The sequence below is a fragment of the Typopeltis vanoorti genome, chromosome 8, assembly GCF_054136105.1.
Source record: "Typopeltis vanoorti isolate ZY-2024b chromosome 8, IOZ_Tvanoo_1.0, whole genome shotgun sequence".
Lineage (NCBI taxonomy): Eukaryota > Metazoa > Arthropoda > Arachnida > Uropygi > Thelyphonidae > Typopeltis > Typopeltis vanoorti.
The window spans coordinates 73,799,897-73,823,999 of NC_143556.1; the positions used below are offsets into that span (position 1 = coordinate 73,799,897).

The window sequence follows — 24,103 nt, forward strand, 5'->3', positions numbered from 1 at the left end:
CAGTCATCAGTAAAACCAAAAAATTTTTCTGAGGTATACTGTCTGCTCTCATTACAGCAAATTCTTGCAGACTATAGGATCAGTATGTTATGGATAATGTGGTATAGTAAATTGATTTTAGCATATCATTATATCCATGAGGATTCAATTAGAGCTTTCTGGTAGTTTATTACAGCAGTGTTTGTTATAGTGAGAGATGATATTTTCTAAAATTCAGTAAGAATTTTAGCAAACATCCACATGCAAAATTATCAAAAAATGTTTAACATCCTAGACTGATAGATGTGACCTTCACATAAAGCACTGTATCCTGTACAGTGCTTTACGTGAAGCACTGCAAAAAAAAATTTAAAGATAATATAAATTAAAGCAAAAGTGAGTTTCTACAAGTCAGATAAGTCTCTGATAATTTCCTTAAAATTAGCCTTCTGGTACTTTCTTCTCCTAACCACTTTTCTTCTTATACATTTTTCTTGCTTTTTACTGTTACTTTCCTTCTTACAATGCTTTATGTATCTCTTTATTGATTTTCCTTTTTTGACATTGATTTTTCAAAAATCTGTATTACACACATTGCTCGGAAAGAAGTCAACGGATACATCCATGGGCAGGGTGCATCATGCCACGTAACAAGTCATGTGTTTGTAGCCAGTATTAATTGGAGGAATATGATGCTCCCAAGTCAGTGCAACTGCGTCTGGGTGAAATGGATGCAAAAAGGGAACCAATGGAGTTTGAAAGAGGCACTGTGATAGGATGGCATGTTGCAGGTGCATCTGTTTGGAAAATTATTGACAAATTGGGCCATCCCAGGTCAACAGTCAGTAATACAATACTGTGATGGAAGTGCAAGAAGTCAACTGCAAGGGCTACACCTGCAGTGGACAACCATCACACTCACCAAACATGATCATAGGGTGCTATGACGGATAATATGTAAAATGGTTATATTACATATAACCACATATAATGGTTATATGTAATATTATATGTAAAATGGATATATGTAATATATCCATTTCACATATAATTATTGAATTCAGAATTCTGGAAATTGACTGGAACATATATCTGCACTAAAACATTTGAACCAAGGCTCATGACATGGTTTTCCACAGTAGGACCACAATATGCAAGCCACACATTACCCAAACTAACATGCAGCATTGTCTTCAGTTGTGTAAAGAATGTATACAGTGGGACATGGAAGAATGGAAAACTATGTTATGGAGTGGCAAATGACTCTATACCTCCTACCAAGTAGATGAACAGGTGTGGGTGATGCAGATGCCAAGCGAATATCTTTTATCATCATGTATAACCCCAACTATAAAATTCGGAGGTGGCAATGTGTGGTATGGTCCTGTTTTTTCCTAGTTTGGCCTGGGGCCTCTGTTTGTGGTGCCATGAACATTTAACTCCAAGGAGGTATCCAAACATTCTGAACAATACAATGCTTCCTGATGTTTCTACAGAACTGACCTTGTCTCTTTCAGCATGCACCACGTCATAAGGCTGCTGCTGCTGTAACTGTGTGGTTTGTGGACATGAATGTCACCACACTTGACCGGACTCCACAGAGCCCTGATCTTAATCCCACTGAACAGCTGTGGGATGAACTGGAGCATTGGGCAGGGTCAAGGGACAATCTGCCTCACAACAGTACAGTCCAGGAACTCATTACATAACAACAGGAAGAATGGTCCAAAATTCTCATTGATCACTATCATATGCTTGTGGACACAGTATGCCCAATAGGATTGCTGCAGTAATTGCAGTGAAAAGAGGTACTACATCTTATTATGGTAGGGGGTCCCACATCTTATTAAATTTTTCCTCAAGCTATGGTGTCTGTTGACTTCTTTCGAAACAGTGCATAATTTCATATACACTTCCATCAAGTCATACTATACTGTTACTTCAAATTTAATATTATTTTTCTGATATTTTTAAATCAAGCTAGTCAGAATTGTCATTGCACTCCCAGGAAAAAAAATTTTTAGAAATTAACCTTGCAATATTTTCCCCTTATTTTCACTGTAACAGTTTAAAAATAACGATTCATAATATTTAATTTATGTAAGAAATTAAACTGAACCTCTGGCAAATTTTTTGATTGGATATTAGAGATGAGCAAATTTATTAGGACTGTCCTAAAACCAGCATCATCATAATACAGTTAAGAAATTATGAAAATAAAATAATTAATACTTAGTTTTTAAAGATACTTACTTGGCTGTCAAGTCCTAGTGTTATTAACATAAAGAAAAATAAAAATGACCATAAAGGTGACACTGGCATTTTTGCTACAGCCTCAGGATAGGCAATGAAAGCAAGACCTTGTCCTAAAAGATCAACATTATGCAGTAAGAACAGAATATATATTATTAAAATAGAACACACATGCTTTTCAGTTAAACTTTATGCAATCTGATAGATATGACATTAACAAATATAAAACACCGAATGACATATGTTCTTTTTTTTCAATGTAATGTTTTGTTTTTTATATGGAGTAGTACTGAGTGAATGCAAAGCGAGTTTTATTATAGCATTTTTTAGTTTTTAATTATATATTAAATATGCTAATTTAAGAATCCAATAATTTTTGTTGAATACAAATTGAAAGATGTGCAAATGCTTTGAACAAGCGTCAAAGATATTTTTGAGAAAATTATGTATTTCAATATGTAAAAATTCTCCCAAAAAATAGATTGGGGAGAATTAAAAAAAAAAAAAAAAATTTAAAGTGCAGATTTGCATAAAAATAGAAGAAAACATGTTTATAAAACAAACAACAACAAAAAAAAAAAACTTAGTTGCCATTTACCATGACACATGCTAATGATGTGTCATGGCTAATGATGTGTCATTTACCATGACACATCATTAGCATTTGCAACAACAATATTAAGCTTTCTGCTGATTTCTGCTTTATAGCTGATTAGGTTTTTTCTTATTGTGTTAATGAACAGACTGAACATCGATAATAAATTGCACTTCTATTTTAATCTTTTTTTTACATAAATGTAAAAAAAAATCTAATAATATAAAAAAGCTTGAAAATGATCAACAATGTGAATCGAAAATTGCATCTCTGAAATAAAAGACTGATGACATAAATATCGAATTCACTATTCATACATCGATTAAACACTTGAATAAGTCACTTATTACTTGCTTGAATACAACAAGTGACTGTGGCTAGTGGGGGTTACAGCAACAAATAAAACATGACCAGCACAATGTTAATTTGTGTGTATGTGTGTGTGTCCTTTAGCTGGTTTGTCCATTATGGGATAAAAACTCATATTTCTGAAAGGAAAAGCCTACTATCTCAATATAAGACTAATTAACACCTATCCATCATATAAAAAAAAAAGTCCCTACTATAAGCAGGATTTTTGAAATCAGAAACTTTCTAAATTAAGAGCAAATATCTTGATATCTTCACTGCAACAGATGCAAAAGTGGTAAAAATCTACCAGTGGAACTAATTATAGTTTATGCCTAATAAGGGTCAAAGCTGTATAACAGAGGAGACTTCCACATTGCCTTTAAAGGAATGCGGAGAACCGACCAGGGCTCCTGACCTAATGTCCAATCCTCACCTTCTCGTAGTGCACCCTGTTGGGTATCTAAGGGATACTGAACGAACAAGGATGGGCTGGCAATTTCGGATTTAGCTGACCAAATTGTATTCTTATTGGCTTAAACCAATAAAGAAAATGATGGTACAACATGACAAAATTTCATGCCAGCTGGGATGTCTCCTGGGTTAAACAAGGGGGCCCCCCATTGTTTTCACCAGGGAACCAGGGCGAACAGTGAAAAGTCAGCTACTGGAAGAAATCTGAAAGCACACCCCCAACTCAGCATCACCAGAGTTAAAGATTGGTACTATCAACATAAGAAGCCTGAAGCAAAGAAATGGAGCTAGCTGAGGAATTAGATAAGTACCAGATCGACATAATAGGGGTGACTGAAACAAAAAAGAAAAAAAAACTGATGAGATCTTTCTGAGCAATAAATACAAAATGTTATATTCAGGAATTGACAATCAAGGAAAAGAAGGAGTAGCCATAGTATTCAACAGGCTAATCTTCTTAAATGGCAGGCAGTCTCAAGTAGAGTGATGTGGGCAAATATCAGAATGGGGAATTGGACAATGAGACTTATTTGTGCCTATCGTCCCACAGAAGGTTCTACTAAAGTAGAAGTGGAGGAATTTTTTGATGCTTTAGAAAAAGCAACTGACACAATGAAAAAGGAAAAGTTGGTCCTTGTTGGGGATCTAAATAGCAGAGTAGGAAATGATTATTAGACATACAAAAATATTTTGGGAAAATGTGGAGAAAAGAGCAAAGCTAATAATAGTAACGGCAAATACTTGTTGGATTTCTTCTCAGGACATGGATTGGTTATTACTAACACCATGTTCCAACATAAAAATGTCCACAAATTCACATGGAGAGATGAAGCAAGGAATAAGAAAAGTCTCATTGACTATGTTATTGTTGATAGTGATGTTTTCTCCCTGGTGCAGGACACCAGAGTGTACAGAGGATTTGAAATTGGTAGTGATCACTATTTAGTCTTGAGTAGGATAAAATTGAATTTCATATTGAAAAGAATAACATGTAAGAAAGTTTTAAAGCGAATAAAAGTTGAGAAGCTCTCAGATGTGAACTGTAGACTAAAATACACAAAGATTATTGAAGAAAACATGAAAGAGTTTGGGAACAGGAGCCAAAACTTGGAGATTCAGTGGCAAGCCTTGAAGAAAACCCTGATTGATGCAGCCAGAGAGGCATGTGGTGAGGTTGTCTGCAAGGATAGAAAAATAAGAACTCCATGAAGGACACGGGAAGTTAAAGAGGCAGTGAAGGAAAAGAAGAAAGCATATCAAAAGTTCCTGTCAAATAAGTCAGCTTGTGCTCTTACAGAATACAGAGACAAATGTAAGAAAGCTAAACACTGTGTAAAACTAGCTAAACAAAAGTCATGGGAGGACTTTGGCAAGAACATAGAATATAAATATCAAGAAGGTGGTATGATATTCTGGAGGTTGTTGAAGAAGCTTAGAAATGGAGGAAAGAGTGTTGTAAAAGTAATTAGAGATGATAAAGGTTACATGAAAACAGGAGAAAAAGATATCTTTGAAGTATGGAGTAATTACTTTGAAAAACTGCTAAATGAAACAAGCAGTGATGACAGTACAGCAGTAAAAAATACTAAGCATTCATGCAGTCAGGAATACATATTCATATTTGAATTAGAAAAAGCCATCAAAGGCTTAAAATGTGGAAAGGCAGCAGTAGTAGATGATATTCAACCAGAAATGCTGAAATATGGTGGTATAAAAGACTTACAGTGGCTGCACTGCAGTTCAGAAAGCCTGGACAGAGGGACAAATTTTGGATGATTGGAGTAGAGATCTCATAGTACCATTTTTAAAAAAAGGGAAATAAAACTGAATGTGAGAATTACAGAGGTATTTCCCTACTGAGTGTTCCTGGCAAGATCTATGCAAGCATACTTGAGAAACGGTTGAGAAGAATTGTGGAAGAAAAGCTTGTTGAAGAACAAGCTAGATTCAGGCCAAATAGAAGCTGTCAGGATCAGATCTTCACTTTACGACAAATAGTTGAGAAAGCATGGGAATATAACAAAGATCTGTATTTAAGTTTTGTCGATCTCGAAAAGGCATATGACAAGGTGCGAAACGAGAAGCTATTCAATACGCTACAGTTATATGGTGTCAATGGGGCATTATATCAAGCAATAAATTTGAGTTGTAAGTCAGCAGTTAGAATTGAACGAAGTACAGGAAGATGGTTTAATGTTAAATCTGGTGTGAGACAAGGATGTACATTATCCGCTCTGTTATTCATTATCTATATGGATCACATTATGAAGGAAAGTGGTATTAAATCTGATATCAAAATTGGAGATGTTAATGTCAGCTCTTTGCTTTATGCGGACGATGTTATACGTCTAAATAAATCCGCTACAAGTTTGCAAGAGTCCCTGACTAAATTGAATAACTGTTGTAATAGATATGGTATGAAGGTCAGCATTAAAAAGACAAAGACAATGAAAATAGGTAGAATTGTTGAAAATGGCAATTATGTTGTCATTTTCAACACAATTGTCATTTTCATTTTTACTTGTCAGTGTCATTTTTACTTGTTCCACAGGTTATACGGGGAGCCTGTGGAACAAGTAAAACATTTCAGCTACTTAGGCACAATTTTTACTGAAGATGGTAAATTAAATATAGAAATAGACAACAGAATAAGCAAAGATGGTATGGTGGGAGGTCAATTGAATAAATTGATATGGAATAAGAGAGAAATTAGTCGGAACACGAAATTAGCTGTATACAAGACAGTGTTCAAACCAGTTTTAACTTATGGATCTGAGAGCTGGGTCAGAAGTAAAACACTTGACCAAAGACTAGAGACTGTAGATATGAGAGTCCCGAGAAAGATTATAGGCGTGAACAGATGGCATCAATGGCAATATCATATTAAAAACGAGGATATTAGGAAAGAACTTGACATTGTCAGCATCCAGGAATGCTTTAGCAGAGATAATCTCAGGTGGTATGGTCACTTAAACAGAATGGGCAAGGAAAGATTAGCAAAACAAGTGTTCTCTGCCAGGTTGGCAGGAAAACGACCCAGAGGAAGACCAAGCTATAGGTGGATTGATATGGTACAATGTGCCTTAGACGATAGAAATATAAGATCTGATAATGTTGGAGTCTTGACAAGTAACAGACTGATTTGGAGGAAAATTGTAGATAGGAAGTTAGTAATGATGTAAATTTTTCATGTAGTACTATCATATCCAGTACACCCCTTGAGGGTACATGTCAGGAATTTAATGATGCCTAATAAATTAACCTTTTAAGTAGTTGACTGAAGCTTTTATTCATGTAAAATTTACACATGGACAAAACTATTCTATTAATACTATCTTTTTTTAAAGTTTTACGTTTTGATCGAGAAAGTGAAATGCAGAGTAGTACACAAAAAATTGAATAGGCAATATGTGGAGGCTGTTGCTGGACAAATAGAACTCAAGTAAAGGACATACAGAGTATCACTGTTGCAATGAGAGGGAAACAGAGGAATCTTCTAAAGAAGTGGATATGCCATGGTACAATATGTTCATTAAGCTACATGGGGATTATTGTAAATAGATTTGGTCACTGGGGAAGGCAAAAATGAACAACTATTGTTAAGTACTTAAAAGTAGCTAGCTAAGGTTATAAAAGATTACAGAGTTTTGCAAACACTTGACAAATGGAAGTGAAAGGTATAATTTGTCTCATAATCTCATCAACACTTAAGTGTTGAGGAGAGGAAGCAGATAGTTACAGGAAATGATACCGCAGAATGGTGAATTATGAGAAAACGTGCTAGGAAACTGACAGTGCATTTGACATGGCTTTTCAATGAAAGTCTGGCTGCGGGAAAGGTGCCCATGGAATGGAAGGAAGGTAAGATAGTGCCATTGCATAAGGGTGGTAGCAGACTGGAAGTGTCTAATTATAGGCCAGTCTGCATGTCATCAGTAGTTGTTAAGCTCTTGAAGAAAGTAGTGAGGGACCGTATACAGCATTGGGCAGATGAGGGTGTGTTATCCATGAGAGTCAACATGGATTTGTGAAGGGGCGCTCTTGTTTTAGCAATATGCTAGCCTTTTATAACAAAGTTACAAGAGCATTAGATGAGGGGAAAGGCAAATACTGCCATTTTCTTAGACAGTAAAAGAATTTGACAGGGCTGATAAGCTGATATTTAAGTTGCAGCACATGGGTCTGGATGTCAGATTGGTCAAATGGATTCAGGATTGGTTGTCTGATAGGTATCAGAGAGTTGTGTATGGTGGGACAGTTTCAAGGAGGCAGAGGGTTACAAGTGGGGTCCCCCAGGGCTCAGTACTGGGACCAATATTGTTCAACATGTATATCAATGACATTGACAGTGGATTGCAAGGGGATATTCAGTTGTTTGTGGATGATGCAAAGTTGGGAAGGATTATTAGTAATAGTGCAGATGTGGAAGACCTGCAAGAGGATTTGAATAAGCTAGATAGATGGGCAAATGAATGGGGGAGGGAGTCGGTTTAATGCTGCAAAATGTAAAGTCTTGAGGTTTGGGAAACATCGATGGGAATCTGCATACTCTATGGGAGGAGTTATACTGAAGGAAGTAGGGGAGACAAGAGATCTGGGGTTGATGATTGATAGAAACCTGAAATTTAGGGGACATATTGCAAAGGTGGTGAAGGTAACACAGAGGATTGCTGCAATTATGAGAAGGACTCTGACCTACAGAGATAAAAGAGTTATCATTCCGTTATATAAGTCTCTGATCAGACCACACTTAGACTACTGTTCTCAGATTTGGTCCCCAGGATTTGAAGGGGATAAATTAACTGTGGAAAGGGTACAAAGGTGGATAACAAAGATGGTTTCAGAACTGTACCATGTTAGTTATGAGGATCGGCTGAGGGAATGTGCTCTGCAGAGTTTGGTGGATAGAAGGAGGAGAGGTGATATGATTGAGACTTTTAAACTGTTGAGAGGTGGTTACAGGGGTGACACTGGGGAGTTCTTTTGCTTGGTTGAACAGCGGGAAGCAGTGATGACAAGAGGCCATCCCTGGAAGTTACAAAAGGAAACTGTTTGCAAGAGGGTGATGAATGATTTCTTTGCATGGAGGGTGGTTGAACCATGGAATGCATTGCCTGATGGAGTGGTGAGAGCGATCAATGAGTTTAAGGAATAGTATGATAGACTTTGTGTTTCTCAAGTGGGGGGGGGGCCTCCCCTCAATGAGTCTTGATAGACTTTGTGTTTCTTAGGAAGGACCTCCCACGATGAGTCTTTTGACTCCATGGAGACCTGAATAATAATAATAATTATTATTATTATAAAAGACATCATCTTTGTTAAGTTAAATTCAAGTTCCCTGAGCAAGAAAGGTGGAATAGATTTCTATTCTATAGAGGATGAGAGAGAGAGAGAGAGAGAGAGAGAGAAGAGCAATGCATTGCTGAAATAGCAGGCAAATTCTGAGTGACTTTAAACTCTAATGACTACAAATGGTGTAGTCACTAGAGTTGGTGGACTTCCTGTAATGGCCTTGTGACTCCATGGAAATCTGAAATAATATCAAAGAAATACTAGTAATTTTATATTTATGCCACTCAGAATAACTCACGGACACATCTGAATATGCTATTGGGAAATCAGTAACGACCATACAAAATGTTATTTGCAGAAAATCATAAATCATGTAGAGATGGCAAAATGATATGATACTGTAGCAACTAATACTCAAAACATAATACTGTGACTTCAATGAATTCAAAATATCACAGTATTGACTATATAGATAGTGCTGATTACTAGATACTAAACTTAATAGCAATAATGCAGGAACATTAAAATAATTCATTTTAATAATGTGTAAGAATGGAACTTAGTCAAATATAAATCAAAATGAAAAGATTTTCCGCAAGCTGGGGAAAATCCTATTAAATGCATCATCATTTAAGTTAAAATGTTTTCAACTATTTCCAGTTTGAATTATATTCAAGCCTTTTCAGCCCCCCCAAAGTCTTATGTTATACAGATCAAAATTTCCTTAGCTTGCAATAAGGCTTTCATATTTGACAAACATGCACTAAAAAAACAATATAGTTGTACAGATAATGGTCATGTGACTTTACCAGACATTTTGGTGATAATGAGATTTTACAGTTTTCCAAATAACATGAATGTTATTTGGAAAACTGTAAAAGTAGAGATGTAAGTAGAAGACCATCTAAGGTCTTCTACTTACATCCCTATCTTTTGACATAGTGGTTACAGTGGGGGCTCATGGCTTGAAATCGTGGGGTAAAAATTTATGATAAAAATTTAAAAAAATAATAAATAAATATGAAAAAATGTTGTTTATCATCGATAAAATATACAGTTTGGTATAATTCAAAATTACTTAAAAATAAAATATATTCTTGTTTTGTTTCATGAAAAAATATTGTTTATTACCGATAAAATTATACAGTTTAGCATAATTCAAAATTACTTTAAAATAAAATCCATTCTTTTAATTGTAATTAAAGGAATGGATTTACAATTAAAGGATTTAATTGTAATGTCCAAATATTTAAAGAGACGGAGTAAACATGATAAGCACTATGAACACTCTACTACTGGTGCAAACTGCATATAAACAACAGTGGAACTGTGCAACAGACAGTGCCGTTACGCTAATAGCTTGCATCTCACTATGAGTGCGTATGCTTGCTCGTAGCAATATGACACTGTGGTAAACACAGTGCTGCTAGCATCCTTTGCCCTCCTAAGTGCTACAAGACGGATTTTTATTATTTTTTATACAAAATAAGAGAATTGTGTAGGATTATTGATGATAAAATTAAATATTACAAGCAAATATAAATTAATAAATATATTTATATATCGAGAAAAATTGGAAGTGCTGCAGTTCCACAGTACCTATGCATGAGCAGCCCCTGAGTGGCTATAGAGAAGAATGAATGCCAGCAATACATGTCAAGATTCAAGTGGATCAACAACAGCAGGCTATTTCCAGAGAGCATCCAATTAAAGATGAGATGCAAGTAGTGTTAGCCTATTGAAATAACATTTACATGAATTATTCTAGAAACAGAAAGAACCCATTCTATTAATCATTGGAACACTTTGATGATTATAATATGATGTGATTAGAAAACATCATACACAAGTACATGCAGTTTTGAACTCAGGGGTGAAAGATAAACTCTTGTGTCCAAATGTCATTTGTTCATGCAGTCTACCAATAGAAAGTTGGTTAAATAGATATGGAATCTGATTTCCAACCTTCAAGAATTATGTCTGAATCACACCCTAGTAGTGTGATTCAGATTTTTGTGGTTGGGATTCTCATTTCAAAGAAGTAACAGAATCGACTTAAATTAAGGGGATATTAAATCCCACATTGTTTTAAAACCGAATAAGAAACTCAAAGATTGGAATCAGCGAGTTTCTTGCCGAATATAGTAAACTATAAAGTATCGGCGACACTAGCGTTAGCAAATGCAAGTGATCCTAGTACGTAGTACAATACCGGGCAACTCGTTGCAAAGGTGGGGGAAGTTCAGATCGCTATTCTTAGGTATTTTCCATAATGTAAAAACACATTTCCTAGGAAATGTATGCTGTTATTACATTATGGAGGGAGGTCACTACCCAGACCGGTTTCAGCCTTTTTTGAGGCTTCATCAGTGAGTAGCTAGACCTAATAATACCAAAGTGCATAGCGAAAAGAACTTATATACTCTGCGAACGAGTTATCCAAACAGGTGCAACCGTTAAGTTACTTAAATATAAAGAGCTAATAAGCTTCATTTCGGCAATGAAAACATTACTTAAATTAAGGGGATTAATTTAAGTAATGTTTTCATTGCCGAAACGAAGCTTATTAGCTCTTTATATTTAAGTAACAGAATCGACTGTTACTTAAAATCATTTCCTAGAAATACTGATAAGTGAGTGGCTGGCCTGTTGGTAAGGTGGATAAACATGGGTTTGAGCTGTTGATTCAAATGCCACTGACTGTGGGCACAGATGTTTGAGAATGTCTTTAGGTGTGAGATGAATTTCACCACCTCGCATAAGAGCATCATCCTGCTTTTTTGAAGACTGAAGTGACCCGAACAAACATTCCATGTTTGTTCCTTAGAGCAGAGTTTTCCAGATTATCTAATCCTTAGACAACCCAGCAGTAGCTAATGCACAATATGTATCCCAACTTTAAAGGATGGGATTCACACACAGCTAATTCTCTTTTTACATGGCTTTTTTTTTTTTTTTTTTTTTTTTAACACAAATTTCGAAATAACATGGTTTAGAAAACAAAAGCAATTCTATTTTTACACTGTATATTTTGATTTAACACAGTTCAAATGGCACTTATTTTTAAAATTTCTGTTTCAATTCAGTTCTGTTAAAAAAGGTATTTCCATTATAATTATCATTTCCTAGTATGGTACATATGTACTTAAACTTGAATTTTGGGGAATCCCCTTGATGTTTTAAATATCAGGGATTACTCTATGCTACAGAATGTAGACAAATGCCAAGTAGAATTTATACAGCGAAACCATAAAAAAGTATTGGTGGCTTTAAAGCAGCTAAGGATTGTGAGACTATTATTTTACAGCAATGCTTCAGGAGATTGTATATTAAAACCATTACTCATTAATTGATCTCTAAGACCACACGCAATGAAAGGTGTGGATTTTAACATGTTACCAGTGCACTGGAAGACAAATAAAAAAGGTTGGGTTACAAAAGAAATTTTTAATGAATGTTTCCATCAATGTTTTGTTCCAGAAATTAAATATTATTTGATGGAAAAAAATCTGCACTTTAAAGTTTTATTGATTATAGACAATGTGCCTGGCCATTCTGTTTTAGAACACCCGAATGTGGAATTTTGCTTTCTGCCACCTAATACAACATCCTTAATACAAGCACTAGACCAGGGCATTACTGCTACCTTCAAAACTTACTACATATTCCAATACATTTTGGATAAACAAGATAAGGATAATTTACTGAGAGTTATTGTGAGGAAGAAATTTTCTATTTTAGATTGCATCAACACTTGCTAAGTTGACATTATCAAAATTGAAACCATCAACTTTAAATGCATGCTAGAAAGCTTGGTCAGAATGTGTGAAAAAGAAAAACCCTGTACCTTTCCATATAACTGAATATCCTAATATCATCAGATTAGCAGATTAGCACATGCAGTTGGCAGAGAAGGATTTGATGATTTTTCGTCTGCAGATATTGAAGAATTGATGGTTGACATGTTAGTGATGATGAAATAATAGAAGCTGTCCTTGAGAATCTTGATAAAAAAGTGACGATGATGATGATGAAGAGATTCTACTCACTGCAGGATTAATTAAAGAAGGGCTTCAAATGGCTAGTAAAATTGTAGTCATTTTCTTACACACGATCCGAATATTGAACGAACTGAACAGTTTAAACATGAACTGAAGTCATGTATGGTGCGATATGAAGAATTATATGAAGATCTAGTCAAAACAGGATTTTCAACAATTAATTACAGAGTTTGTGGTAAAAAAAATCAACCTTCAGAATTATTGGAAATTAGTGCTAATTTAGTTCCTTTTACTAAAGAAAACGTTTTGCCATTGCAGTATGAACAGGATGGCCAAGGTGTTTTAAGAGATTTAATTCCAGTCTCACACAAAAGAATGCAGCTACTGTCAGAAAGTGACAGTGAATAATATTTAACTAATAACCATATGTGTGGGTGTGTTTGGACCTTGGACCTTTTTGAATTTCTGTTTTATTAGTGACACACTATTTTCTTTAAGAGATGCATACACACACACACACACACACACACACACACACACACACACACACACACACACACATATATATATATATATATATGTGTGTGTGTGTGTGTGTGTGTGTGTTTTGTTTGAAATAACTTATTATTTGTATCGGGTCTTCACATTTGGAATCATTCTTCTATTTTTTCATATGCACTGTATTCTTTTTTGCACGGTTTTCATTTACACGATTTTTCTGGAACCAATCTACCATGTAAATGGAGAATTGGGTGTATATGTTACCGCTAAAGTGCAGAAATCAGTTATTCTGCAGATTATCTAGGTATTGTGCAGATTAACTACGGTGATCCGTTAATGTGCGGAAAATTGTTTCATTTCTCAAATTACCTAGGTAATCTGCACATTACCTACTAGGCACTCGTTAAAGTGAAAATAAGATCTTTGCTGGAACAACAGCAACGTTTCTGTACGCTTAAATTAACGTAATGTTATTTATTTATTTTTCGATATCTAAAGAATCAAGTTAATACAATCAAACAATCAACAAATTAGTTGATAGAATCAATCATCAATCAATTAATATAATACAAGGAATCAAATGGTTTAAAATATTATTACAATTAAGAAAAAAAACATATGATAAAATTATGTTCACTTATTAAAAAACCAAACTAAAAGTGGAGGGAGAGGGGGAAGGAGTACGTAAAGGAAATGAGAGAAACAAACTTTTGAACTTTAACGATACAAAAGCCGTTAATGTGCACATTACCTAGGTAAAATGCAGAAAACTCTTGATTCTGCACGTTAACGGAGCAAATCAGTTAATCTGCAGATTAGCTAGGTAATGTGCACATTAACGGCTTTTGCACTTTAGCGGTAACATATATATATAAAATAAAATAAAAAATGAGGTACTGCATCAGAGGAGTGGAGTAGATATTGTGTACAAACACACTGTTTTAACATTATTTTGCAATTTAATGTAATTCTAAAAATGCATGCACCTTTATTTATTGTTAAGTGTTTGGATTACCAAGAATCCAAATCACTCTCAAATTTCCTTTTCTTCTCAATGCTTTTAACTAAATTATGTCAACTAATCATTGTAGTCAATTGAATCAATATTAAAATTATGTCACTTTTATGCTATGAGATTTGGGGAGAACAAGAGGTCATCCTTGGAATCTGCATGAGGAGGATGTGAGCAAGGGAGTGAGAAGCAGGTTTTTTGCATGGAGAGTTGTGAATGATTGGAATGCATTGCCTGAGACCATCATGTCTGCAGAGAATTTGAATGTGTTTAAGGCATGGTATGATGAACTGTGTGTAGGACAAAAAGGACCTCCTAGATGAGTTATGACGCCATGGGGATCTTAGGATAATAATAATAAATGACCGAATTTCTGCCATAATAAAATGTATTCCAAAAGTAGCAATAGCTTATCTTTTATTGTGCAGCATTTAATTAAGAGTTAGTATAGAATGTCAGAAAGTTTGATTCATTAGTCTGAATTAGCCAATTACTGAGGGGATGAAAAAAAACCTTCAGGGATTTAAAAATTTTCTCTAGATCTAGTAGACCCATAAGAATCTGGATAGGTTAATTTCAAAATGACAGAAATAAAACCGACAATACAGTGAGTTGTCAGAATTAAATATTTTAATCTTTCAGGTTAGTCAAAACAATGCATTCAAAATTTAAAATTAAATTAAACAGTTAAAAAATTAAATCATAGTTAAGAATTAAAAATATATTTTAGATGGAAATTTTATTGTTTTTTGCAATCTTAAAAGAATGACAAATGCATTAAAACCAAATATAAAAGTACCTGAACTGTGCTACCATAACAAAGTGGTTATGGTAGCATGGTCTCTCTCTCTCTCTCTCTCTCTCTCTCACACACACACACACACACACACACACACACACACACACACACACACACTGCAAAGACATGTTTCTTAACCATATCAAATCAGAGGTGTGTGAAGAATTTTATATGTTTTTTTAATAAAGACTAAATTAACTAGTCTCAAAAGGAACAGCAAATCTATTCCTTTTATAAGACAAACAGATAAATCTGAAAATGAATCCATCTGGCAGACCTTGCAGGTTGGAATTCAGAAAAGTCTTGAAAAATTTAAACAAGTAGGCATAACATGGAGGATTGTAAGAGGGCACAATGGACAAAATAATGATGGAAAAACAGGTACTTAACCCAGATAACACTGGGTTAAGTATGGACATGTATAATGCTATGAATTGCTACCCAGACTGGTTTTGACCTTTACTGAAGTGGGACCAGACCCAGAAGTGAAACCAAGGTTGAAGTAATGCAGAAGTCATATTTCCATATATGTAGGCTGACAATATTTCTTGAGACAAAAATGGGACAGGGGGGTTACGTAATATTCTGTATTCAAGAAAAAGTAAGACAATAAAAAAAAAGTTTTATTACATAAACATACTGAACTTATCATTATTCTTCAGCCATACAAAAATTCAGTAGACATAGATGGGAGCTGTATTTCAGCATGATTGTACCATGAATATTTCTCCAATGAAGTTGTCTTATACAGCAAATTTCATTCTTTCAACACCTTATCATAAAACGTCTTACATTCCATGACACAATTTTGTCTTATAACTAACATAGCCTTATTGTCTCAATATTCAATCTAGATCACTCCTTTGACCACATACTGCTCATAACAGAAAATATTGTCTCAAGGTGCTGTACTTCCTGAAAGACAAAGAATAAATTCCACAATATTACAAAAGTCTTGAAAGTCTAATCATTTTTCACTCATTTCAGAAAAAATCTGTACCCATCTATCAGATACAGGAATGTTTTCTTTATTCCATGTATCCAATTGCCTCGCAATTATAGATTTTATGAGGGCCCACTGATCAAATACAAGAGTTTCTTCTGTTTGTGTGATGAGTTCCTTGTTCAGGCTATCCTGTATTTCTTTCCATTCAGGTGTCTTCCTTAGTAGCATCCACTTGAACTTCTCAGTGTTTCCTAAACTGCACTTCCACTTGTTGAAATACTTTAAGTTGGTTTCATAGAAATTCTCAACTACCTCAAAAAACTTAGCCTCATTAATTTCTCCTGAATCTACTAACATTAACAAATCAGTAGTTACAAACACTTCACTTTTTCTGGACTCTAAATTGTTTACAAGATTTTCAATGTTCATCGTTACTTCTGTAGCTGAAATATTATTTTTTTCAATTAAGCTAATGTATGTTTGGAATGTAGACACTTGATCTCTTGCAAATGACAACCACAATTTCAAACAATTTTCACAACATAACAGGGCATTTTTCTTGAGAAAGAAAATAAGAATGAAGCCCATCAAACATGCTTAAAATTCTGTCAATTGATGGAGACAAAAATCTTGTATTTCCATGCTTTAACAATTTAGCATAATTGTTTCCTGCAAAGTCACAAAAGTTTTTCAGTTCTTCAACTTTGACTGTATATACTGAAGTATTTGTATACTTTCATTGGAAAACATTCAATATCAATTGGTAAACAGTCGACAGCACACTGGAGACAATTGTGTACAATGTGTGCCCCACAACCAACACCAATAATCTGCCTCTTCAGTTCAGTTTCAATTTTTTGCCACACATTATTTTTGTCACGTCTTCTGCAACCACCGAAATTGGTGTTCATGTTATCTGCACAAAAAGCAACAATTTTGTTTTGTAAGGCAAATTTGTCACTTACTTCCTTCAACATAGTACACTACTGGTCGGATGTTTAACCAGGTAAGGAAATAAACTCTATAATTTTGTCTTGAACACCACAATTTGGCAAAAAGTATGGCACAACGATTGGAAAATGTTTGTTGTCTTTTTTGTTTGATGCATCTAAACTGACTAATGCTTTTTGTGTTTTTTAAAATGCTCTATTACTTTGCCCAATATGTATGGTGATAAAACATTAGTAATTATTGCTTCTGATTTCATACATGCTGAAGAAAATTTTGGTTCATAAATTTTCTTTATCAATGGCAAAAAGCAGTCATTTGCACGAAAACTTTGGCCATGACACATAGTATGATAAGCAACAAGAGCTTTACTTGCTGCAATTTTATTGCTTTCACTATCACCATCATGCCTCACCATTAATGAGCTTATGTTTTTAACTGAAGCTAGAGTCTTTTCTGCATCCATATGTTTCTGAATACATGGATGTTGGTAGATGTTGCTTCTGCATCCATGAGCAACGGAAAAATGGACATTACAACATTGCATACCACTTTTGTTCCACAACTACACAGCTTGTCCAGTTTGATAAATTTGAATTCTTTCTGGAGATTGTCATTAAAACTACAGTTTCGCCTCTTTGACATTGCAAGGATAGACTTTAAGCTTTAAAAAATATGAAATTTTTTGAGAATAGTGATCTCAGGTTTTGTTAGTATGTGCTTTGATTGATTAACGATCACTTGGTTATCTGGTAGAGAAGGTATAGACTCAATATGATTAGTATACAGATAATCGAATTTCTCGATTTGCGTCCGTTTGCTATTTCTGAATAAGTTGATGAAGTCAACGTTGAATTAGTCAACGGTATTAGAAATACTGCTGACGAAGATATTTGGTGAATTCTAGATAATATGATTTACACGAGTTATGATAAAACCTTCACAAATAGCAAACGGACACAAATCGAGAAATTCAATTATCTGTATACTAATCATATTGAGTGTATACCTTCTCTGCAAGATAACCAAGTGATCGTTAATCAATCAAAGCACATACTAACAAAACCTGAGATCGCTATTCTCAAAAAAGGCTTCAATTTTGCCTTAGCACCTGTTGTAATACCCAAAGTAGATTTCATCTGCAATTTATAGAAAGCCATCTCATTACTACCACAACTTACAGCTAATGACCTTAGATTGAAAAGCAGCATAATCCTCTCGTCTCCTTCCAGATCTCCACACACAAATTTCACCCCTATGGAAAAAAGAACCTGCTCAACTTAAAGAATAACAAAGACATCATCATCATACTTAAAGTGGACAAAGGCAATAATACTGTCATCTTAAACACAAAAGACTATGAAGATAAACTTAACAATCTGTTATCAGATACATCCGTCTATAATGTTCTTAATACAGATCCAACATTAAAAAATCATAATGACAACAATAAACTATTACGTTGGATGACAAACTGGCCTAAGATTTAATTAAAAAGTTAAAATCTATGCATCCTCTAACTCCTAGACTGTACGGTGTTCCAAAAGTGCACAAGGATGGCTCCCCATTATGCCCCATTGTAGATGGAATCAATTCTCCAACTTATTTACTGTCTAAACATCTAGCCAAAATTCTACAACAACACCCATAACTCAGATACTTATATTAAACTCAACTGAAGATGATATTATTGCTAGCATTGATGTTACTTCCCTGTTTACCAACATTCTAGTAGTTGAAGACATCAATATCTTAGACAATTTGTTCCCACAAGACATCACTTCGTTGTTTAGTCACTGTTTAACTTCTAACTATTTTGTATCGAAGAAAACCATTTACAAACAATTAACCGGATTGGCCATGGGTAGTCCTCTCTCGCCCTCTTGTGCTGACCTATTTATGGAAGATCTTGAAACTAAAATCTTATCTCAGATTAACCCAAAACCTACAGCATGGTTTAGATATGTAGATGACATCTTTATCATATGGAACCACAAAAAGGAAGAGCTACTGTATTACCTAAACAAAATCAATTTGTTCCACCATACTATCAAATTCACACTAGAACTTGAAAAGGACAAAAAACTACCATTCCTGGACATCATAATAAAGAAACAAGAAAATAACAGTGTCAATATCCAACAACCTATCCTTAAATGGCTACTCAAGAAGACTCATCAACAAGATTCTCTTCTCTGACATACCACAAAGACAATGTGATGTCACTCAATATATCACCACTATAACTATTCCATACGTTGGTACCATTTCCAAAAAACTGGCTCTCCTCCTAAAACCACACAATATCAGAGTGATCTTCAAGCCAATTGAAACTATTCAGAAATTTCTAAGATCACCGAAAGACTTCCATCCTTTCTACAAGTGTTCTGGAGTTCACAACATCCCTTGTTCCCGTGGTCTTAGTTACATTGGTCAGATGTCTAGAAGCTTCAAAATGAGACAAAGGGAACACATCGGTTATGTAAGAAATAACAGACAAGATATATCTTGCCGTTCTTCCCACTTCTCTACAACCAACCACATTATTGAATGGAATAAAAGTTATATGCCTTATATAGAAGAAAACTACCATTCCAGAATCTTCAAAGAAGCAGCTACAGTCGCCCGTTCCACAAAAAACCTCAACAGGAATCAAGGTTTAATCCTACCTGATATATGGAAGACCTTAATCAGATCACTAAACACACATGAAAAGAACTTCAGTGCCAACTACAAAATGTTTCTCAACAAGTAAATCATGTATCCGCAACACGTGTATTGTTTCGCGCTCAGTTCTATTTTGTTATTGAATTAGAATTGTCAATTAACATCTAGCTTGTAATTTACTTTGCCTACCTTACTTGTACCCTGAAGATACCGACAGCAATAGCTGGCAAAACTAGTTGGTTATTAAATAGTTTATTACCACTTGACCAATACTTCTAAATAAGAGTTAGTTATTCATTAAAAAATGGTACTATCCCATTCAAAACAGTATGTATGGTCAGCCTACATCTATGAGTAGCCAAACGGTGTCACACCTTACTACTAAAATATTCTGGATTAGAGATAGATGTTGGAAGTTTTTCCAATTGGTTATATCCAAGAATATAATTTCTTGGCATCTTTAATTTATGTATAACCAAGGGGGGGGGGAGAAAGATCAGTGACCATCAGTTTAGACCAACACAAATCATGTCAGTTGGGCATTATATCAAGCAATATTTAGTCTTTATTTGAGCAGCAGTTAGAACTGATGTACAGGAAGATGGTTTAATGTTAAATCTGGTGTCAGACAACGATGTACATTATCCTCCTCTGTTATTCATTATCTATATGGATCACATTATGAAGGGAAGTGGTATTAAATCTGATATCAAAATTAGAGATGTTAATGACAGCTCTTTGCTTTATGCGGATGATGTTATATTTCTAAATAAATCCGCTACAAGTCTGCAAGATTCCCTGACTACATTGAATAACTGTTGTAATAGATATGGTATCAAGATCAGCAATAACAAGACAAAGACAATGAAAATAGGCAGAAGCATTGAAAATATCAACTGCATTGTGAACGGAGAACCTATAGAAAAAGTAAAACATTTCAGCTACTTAGGCACGATCTTTAGTGAAGATGGTAAATTAAATATGGAAATAGACAACAGGATCAACAAAGCTGGTATGATAGGAAGTCAATTGAATAAATTTATATGGAATAAGAGAGAAATGAAAATAGGCAGAAGCATTGAAAATATCAACTGCATTGTGAACGGAGAACCTATAGAAAAAGTAAAACATTTCAGCTACTTAGGCACGATCTTTAGTGAAGATGGTAAATTAAATATGGAAATAGACAACAGGATCAACAAAGCTGGTATGATAGGAAGTCAATTGAATAAATTTATATGGAATAAGAGAGAAATTGCATTATATCAAGCAATATTTAGTTTTTATTTGAGCAGCAGTTAGAACTGATGTACAGGAAGATGGTTTAATGTTAAATCTGGTGTCAGACAACGATGTACATTATCCTCCTCTGTTATTCATTATCTATATGGATCACATTATGAAGGGAAGTGGTATTAAATCTGATATCAAAATTAGAGATGTTAATGACAGCTCTTTGCTTTATGCGGATGATGTTATATTTCTAAATAAATCCGCTACAAGTCTGCAAGATTCCCTGACTACATTGAATAACTGTTGTAATAGATATCGTATCAAGATCAGCAATAACAAGACAAAGACAATGAAAATAGGCAGAAGCATTGAAAATATCAACTGCATTGTGAACGGAGAACCTATAGAAAAAGTAAAACATTTCAGCTACTTAGGCACGATCTTTAGTGAAGATGGTAAATTAAATATGGAAATAGACAACAGGATCAACAAAGCTGGTATGATAGGAAGTCAATTGAATAAATTTATATGGAATAAGAGAGAAATTAGTGAAAACACTAAATTAGCTGTATACAAGACAGTGATTAAACCAGTTTTAACTTATTGATCTGAGATCTAGGTTAGAAGTAAAACACTTGACCAATGACTAGAGACCACAGATATTCGAGTCCTGAGAAAAATTAAGGGCATGAACAGATGGCATCAATCATATTAAAAATGAGGATATTAGGAAAGAACTTGACATTGTTAGCATCCAGGAATGTGTTAGCAGAGCTAATCTCAGGTGATATGGTCATGTAAAACAGAATGGGAGAGGAACGATTAGCAAAAATTGTTCTCTGCCAGGTTGGCAGGAAAAAGACCTAAAGAAAGATCAAAATATAGGTGGATTGATATGGTAGAAAGTGCCTTAGAATATAGCAATATAAGATCTAACAATGCCTTGACAGGTAATAGATTGATTTGGAGGAAAATTGTAGATAGGAAGTTAGTAATCATGTAAATTTTTCATGTAGTACTATCATATCCAATACACCCCTTGATGGTAAATGTCAGGAATTTGATGATGATGAATAAATTCTATATAATTTTTGTTAGGTGTGTAAGCCATGAAAGTTATTTTAATATGTGTATGATGATGGTCTAGAAATGAGAGATGGATAGGATAAGTGGTGATAAAGGTGACTGGAAATGTTAGGTGTGAAAATCACTGATAGAGATTATAGACCTAAAAGTGCTTCATTTATCTACAAATTCCAGGGGCATCAGGAATAAGGGAGATGAAATGGTTTTGCTGATTGAGTTTCTTCACTCCAAAAAGTTATTGGAATAAGTGAAACATGATTGGATAAGGATGATATCCTGATGCGAATAGAAGGATATAATTGTTGAAAGTTTATTTTGCACTTGGTTAGACTATAATAAATTTAGTTTAATCCTTTATCCAAGTGTGAGCAAACAAAGTTTGCACCTGAAAATATCTTCAGGACTGAGGTAAGGTAGTGCAACACCAGGCAACTCGAAGCAAAGGTGGACCAAGCTAACATCCCTCCTATCTCAGTATCGCTAATAATGCAAAACACATCTCCTTGCAGATATGTTATGCATTAAGGGAAGGGCTACTACCCAGACCGGTTTCGACCTTTATTGAGGTCTTGTCTGTGGGAGCCAGTCCCAGAAGTGGAGATACCAAGGCAGAAGCAATAGAGAGGTCATCTTTAGGATGACATCTATAGGAGGGATGCTAGCTTGGTCCACCTTTGCTTCGAGTTGCCTGGTGTTGCACTACCTTACCTCAGTCCTGAAGATATTTTCAGGTGCAAACTTTGTTTGTTGACACTTGGATAAATGATTAAATTAAATTTATTATAGTCTAACCAAGTGAAAAATAAACTTTCAACATCTTTCTCTAAATACAGAGTAATTTAATAATAAGGTGGTACACCTTTTGGCTACTCCTAAAGGTAAAGATGACCTCTCCATTGCTTCTGCCTTGGTATCTCCACTTCTGGGCCTGGCTCCCACTGATGAGACCTCAATAAAAGGGAAACCGGTCTGGGTAGTGGCCCTTCCCTTAATGCATAACATTATACATATCTAAAAGGAGATGTGTTTTGCATTATATGGGAGATACTGAGATAGGGGGGATGTTAGCTTGGTCCACCTTTGCTTCAAGTTGCCTGGTGTTGCACTACCTCACCTCAGTCCAAGATATTTTCAGGCACAAACTTTGTTTGCTCACACTTGGATAAAGGATTAAACTAAATTTATTATAGAAGGATATAATGTTTATCATGAGGACAAAGAACAAGAAGGGAGGAGGAGCTGCTGATGATAGCAGGCAAATTGAGTCAGCACAAAGTGGAAATGCAAGAGGAAAATAGTGGCAATGGTTTTGACTCAGTATGGTGTAAGGTGGAGGTTTACAGGAAGAGATATTTAGTTGGATGCTGCTATAGGCCAGAGAATGTATGGGGTAGTGATGAAGAAATGCGTATGCAAATTGTGTTAGCAAAGGAAGGAAGGGTGATCAATATGGCTGATTTTAATTAAGGTACAGGTAATCCTCGTATAACACGGATGTTGGGTTCCACAGAAATGCCGCGTTATATAAATCAAGTTATGCGAGACTCAGATCACGTAGGAAAAGTAGAGCAATTGTCTCATGAATTTTCCGGAGCGCTCCATTGAAGGATCATTATCCATAAAATAAACTCCTAACTTTCTTGCCAAGTCCAATCCTTCTGCTAATTTCTTTAAACTGAATTCTTTAACGGATTCATCACAATCAGAATCTTCGGCAGAATTTTCCGCACTATTTGGTTCAACGTCATCTATTAACAGTACCAGTTCCTCCTCATTTAAATCTATTTCCCCATCAATCAATTCACAAATTTCATTTTCAATCATATCACAAAAGCCCTCTAAGTGGCCATTACTATAAACATTAATTTTTTACATAAAAGAAAAATCATTACATATTAATTATGTATATAACTCACCAGAAAATAAAGTGCTCAGCTTGAAATTAACACACTTATGATTTTTAATGTGC

The 24,103-nt window shown here is 34.8% G+C and overlaps 1 protein-coding gene across 3 annotated transcripts in view; it reads right to left on the reverse strand.

Moving 5' to 3' along the window:
* Positions 1-24,103, reverse strand: part of LOC150104102 (sodium- and chloride-dependent glycine transporter 1-like) — a 233,702-nt gene that overhangs the window by 80,235 nt on the left and 129,364 nt on the right. For all 3 annotated transcript variants that reach the window (XM_090396766.1, XM_090396764.1, XM_090396765.1), the window contains one exon: positions 2,233-2,345. In XM_090396766.1, the coding sequence (XP_090252892.1) occupies positions 2,233-2,345 (113 nt within the window). The remainder of the gene's footprint in view (positions 1-2,232; positions 2,346-24,103) is intronic.